Below are 2,956 nucleotides of genomic sequence, written 5' to 3'. Positions count from 1 at the left end.
GGGTCGAATGGCCTCCTCCTGCTCCGGGTTTCTATGTGTACATGTGGAATCTAACATTGTGCTTGGATGTTGTTGCCAAGAGGCAACATTTGGGTTAGAAAGAGAAGGGGCGGAGATAGATGTGTGGGGGACACCAGAGGAACAGGAAGAGAAGCCATTCTGCATGATTCTCTGGCTACAATTAAATAAGAATGGAACCAGGCAATAACAGTTCCACTCAGCTGGATAAGAGTGCAGAGGCATTGGAGGAAGATGCACCATGGTGTACCACACAAAGTATACCAGCCCCAGCGTTGCATGTGCCCTGTGGTACACTAATGATGCCAGTTTCTAACTGAGTGTGTGATGGAGAACTGTGTGAACATCAGAAAATCAGTCAGAGTTCTATCCAGTTTTATTTCAATGTCAAAAATCAGTACAAAACACTCATATTTTAAAATAAACGCACTGGGACAAAAGCTCACTGATACACATATAGATATGAGATATAAGACAGAAGTGTTGCCTCAGCATCTTCCGTGACCTTCTCACATCCAGTGTTCACTGCTCCTTGACCTTTATTTCTATTACCCAATCCTCTATCAAAGCTTTCTGAACCTTTCTCACTGCCAGCCTCTGTCCAGGAATAGTGAGTGCACTAAACACTGGAGCATGAGAAATTAGAGACTCTCCCTCCACCCCTCACACACACACACAGCCTCCTCCACTCCAACTGACCTCATCCATCTCCACTTTCCACATCATCCCACTATCCCGCAATTCCCTTTGGACCTATCACCCTCTGGAACACATCCAATGGCGGAGCAGCCGCAGGTCTGTGGTGGAGAAAATTCCAAACTGCGACTGAAGAAAATTCTTCCCACCTGGAATCCGAAATGGACCCCCCCCCCCCCGCCCCCCGAGACTGAGCACATGTTCTAGAATCTCCAGCCAATGGGAACACTTTCCAACAAGTCCCTTAAGAAATTTATATGTTTCATTGAAATCACCTCTCATTCTTCTAAAGTCGCATCTTCACACACTGACTAAACTGTACACTGCATCAAAATACTACCCAGGCACAGCCTATCCCACTGCCTCTCAGCCTCTCTCAGCCTCTCTGAGCTTCCTGGGACATGGACCTGGACAGGGATCTTTGCACCATGTCCGCTTTCTTGCTGTCCAGTCTGACAGGCTGGATGACTGGAGGAAGTTCTCTGGTGATCTCGGAGATGTCTCTCTTATCCTGACACCTGCCGCCCGAGCCCAGAGCTCGCTCCAGCTCAATGATTGTACTTAGCTCTGGGGGAGTCACTGCCCTTTCCACCTTGTTGCTGATGTGAGTGGGGCTGAAGATGGGCAGTGGCAGCTGCTTGCGGTATGGCAGGCGGTACTCAGTCAGTGCCTCTCCCAAGCGGCCCATCCTCATCACATTGTTGGGGTTTCGCTGCACCAGGTAGGTCACCTGATATTTCCTGTTGTAACTCTCCTTCCGGACATCATCCACCTCGTTTAAAGAGCATCTGCCACAAGGAGAAACATGTAGATTAACAGATGGAGATTTAGCCGGATCCTCATCCATATTCCCTTCATTAACAACGCCTTTTCTCAAACAATCTCTGTCTGAACCTGGCTGTGCCTCTCTGCGTGACCCCCCCCCCCCTCTCTCTCTCTGTCTCTCTCTGTGACCCCCCCTCTGTCTCTCTCTGTCTCTCTGTGTGACCCCCCCCTCTGTCTCTCTGTGTGACCCTCCCTCTGTCTCTCTGTGTGACCCCCCCTGTCTCTCTGTGTGACCCCCCCTCTGTCTCTCTGTGTGACCCCCCCCCTCTGTCTCTCTGCGTGACCCCCCCTCTGTCTCTCTGTGTGACCCTCCCTCTGTCTCTCTCTGTCTCTCTGTGTGACCCTCCCCCTGTCTCTCTCTGTCTCTCTGTGTGACCCTCCCTCTGTCTCTCTCCCTGTTCCTTTATGTCTATTTCTCTCTGACTCTATGACCCTCCTTTTGTCTCTCTCTATGCGTCTCTGTTTTTTCTGTCTCTCTCTATATGTCTCTCTGTATCTCCCTCTGTCTCGCTTTCGCTCACTCTATCTCTCCCACTGTGTCTCTCTCTCCCCCTCCATCTGTCTGTTTCTCCCTCTCTCTCTCTCTCTCTCCCCCTCTATCTCTTTCTCTCCCCTCTCAGTCACTGGGCTGTAACTTGCTGTTCTCTCAGTGCTGACCCTGGGCGATACTCCAGTGAGCGGCCCTCTGTGAGCCAGTGAGGACCGGGCACAGTTTGGGTGGAGACTCACCGCTCCTGAGCCCGTGTCCTGACGCTGAGTTGCTGCCACTGTGCAGAGTAAAGCTCCTTCCTCTGGCTGTTCTCCTCATTCACTAAGCAGCTGAGAGTGGCAGTGGGTGTCAGTTCCATCCCAGCGACAGTCTCCCTGTCTGGGTTCACCAGCTTCTCCCAGTGCCTGTGTGTGCGGGGACAGCCGCCCCTTTATACACACCCGGGGCTATTTCGGGGAATGTTCTCACCACCCGGAATCCGCAATGAATCCGGAGCTGGGATCGGTGACAGTCTGGGAATGAGTCCGGGAATGGCCTCACCCCCCTGGGGAACCGGGGCAGCTTGTTCCGAGTGATTGGGATCGGTTCTCTGCCCTCAGACTGGAACCAGAGTCTGATTCAGTTCAGGAGGCGGCCATTCAGCCCATCTAGTCTGCGGCCCCTGAAGCTGTTTCGATGTTTTGGAAGTTTCCCATTCCGGACCCCCCACAGAGTAAAAATAATCCCAGCCCAAAGCCGCTGTTACCAACCGCTTTAAACCAGTCCCTGGTTATCTACACTAGTTAACCACCTGGTTATCTACACTAGTTAATCACCAAGTTATCAAAACTAGTTAACCACCTAGTTATCTATACTAATTAACTGCACGAACACACCAGTTAAACAGGGCTGGTTATCCATCCTGGCTCACCATTCTGGGCGACAGGG

General features: G+C 51.5%; 1 protein-coding gene across 1 annotated transcript; it reads right to left on the bottom strand.

The window, feature by feature from the left end:
- Positions 1–376: 376 nt before the first annotated feature.
- On the bottom strand, positions 377–2,611 carry LOC144500810 (telethonin-like). The gene is made up of 2 exons (XM_078224276.1): positions 2,269–2,611; positions 377–1,502 (listed from the first exon to the last, which is right to left on the bottom strand). The coding sequence occupies exons 1-2, from the start codon at positions 2,385–2,387 to the stop codon at positions 1,091–1,093; spliced, it is 531 nt and encodes a 176-aa protein (XP_078080402.1). The 5' UTR covers positions 2,388–2,611; the 3' UTR covers positions 377–1,090.
- Between the last annotated feature and the right edge of the window lie 345 nt (positions 2,612–2,956).

The sequence above is a fragment of the Mustelus asterias genome, chromosome 11 (genome assembly GCF_964213995.1).
Source record: "Mustelus asterias chromosome 11, sMusAst1.hap1.1, whole genome shotgun sequence".
Lineage (NCBI taxonomy): Eukaryota > Metazoa > Chordata > Chondrichthyes > Carcharhiniformes > Triakidae > Mustelus > Mustelus asterias.
The sequence above is the reverse complement of the archived record's forward strand: the minus strand, read 5'-3'. Positions and strand labels throughout refer to the sequence as shown.

Bases quoted from the DNA above. Each gene is read 5' to 3' on its own strand.
- LOC144500810 (XM_078224276.1), bottom strand. From the start codon at position 2,387: ATGGAACTGACACCCACTGCCACTCTCAGCTGCTTAGTGAATGAGGAG. The intron at 1,503-2,268 runs GTGAGTCTCCAC...TCCTTGTGGCAG, and splicing joins AGGACACGGGCTCAGGAGCG to ATGCTCTTTAAACGAGGTGG.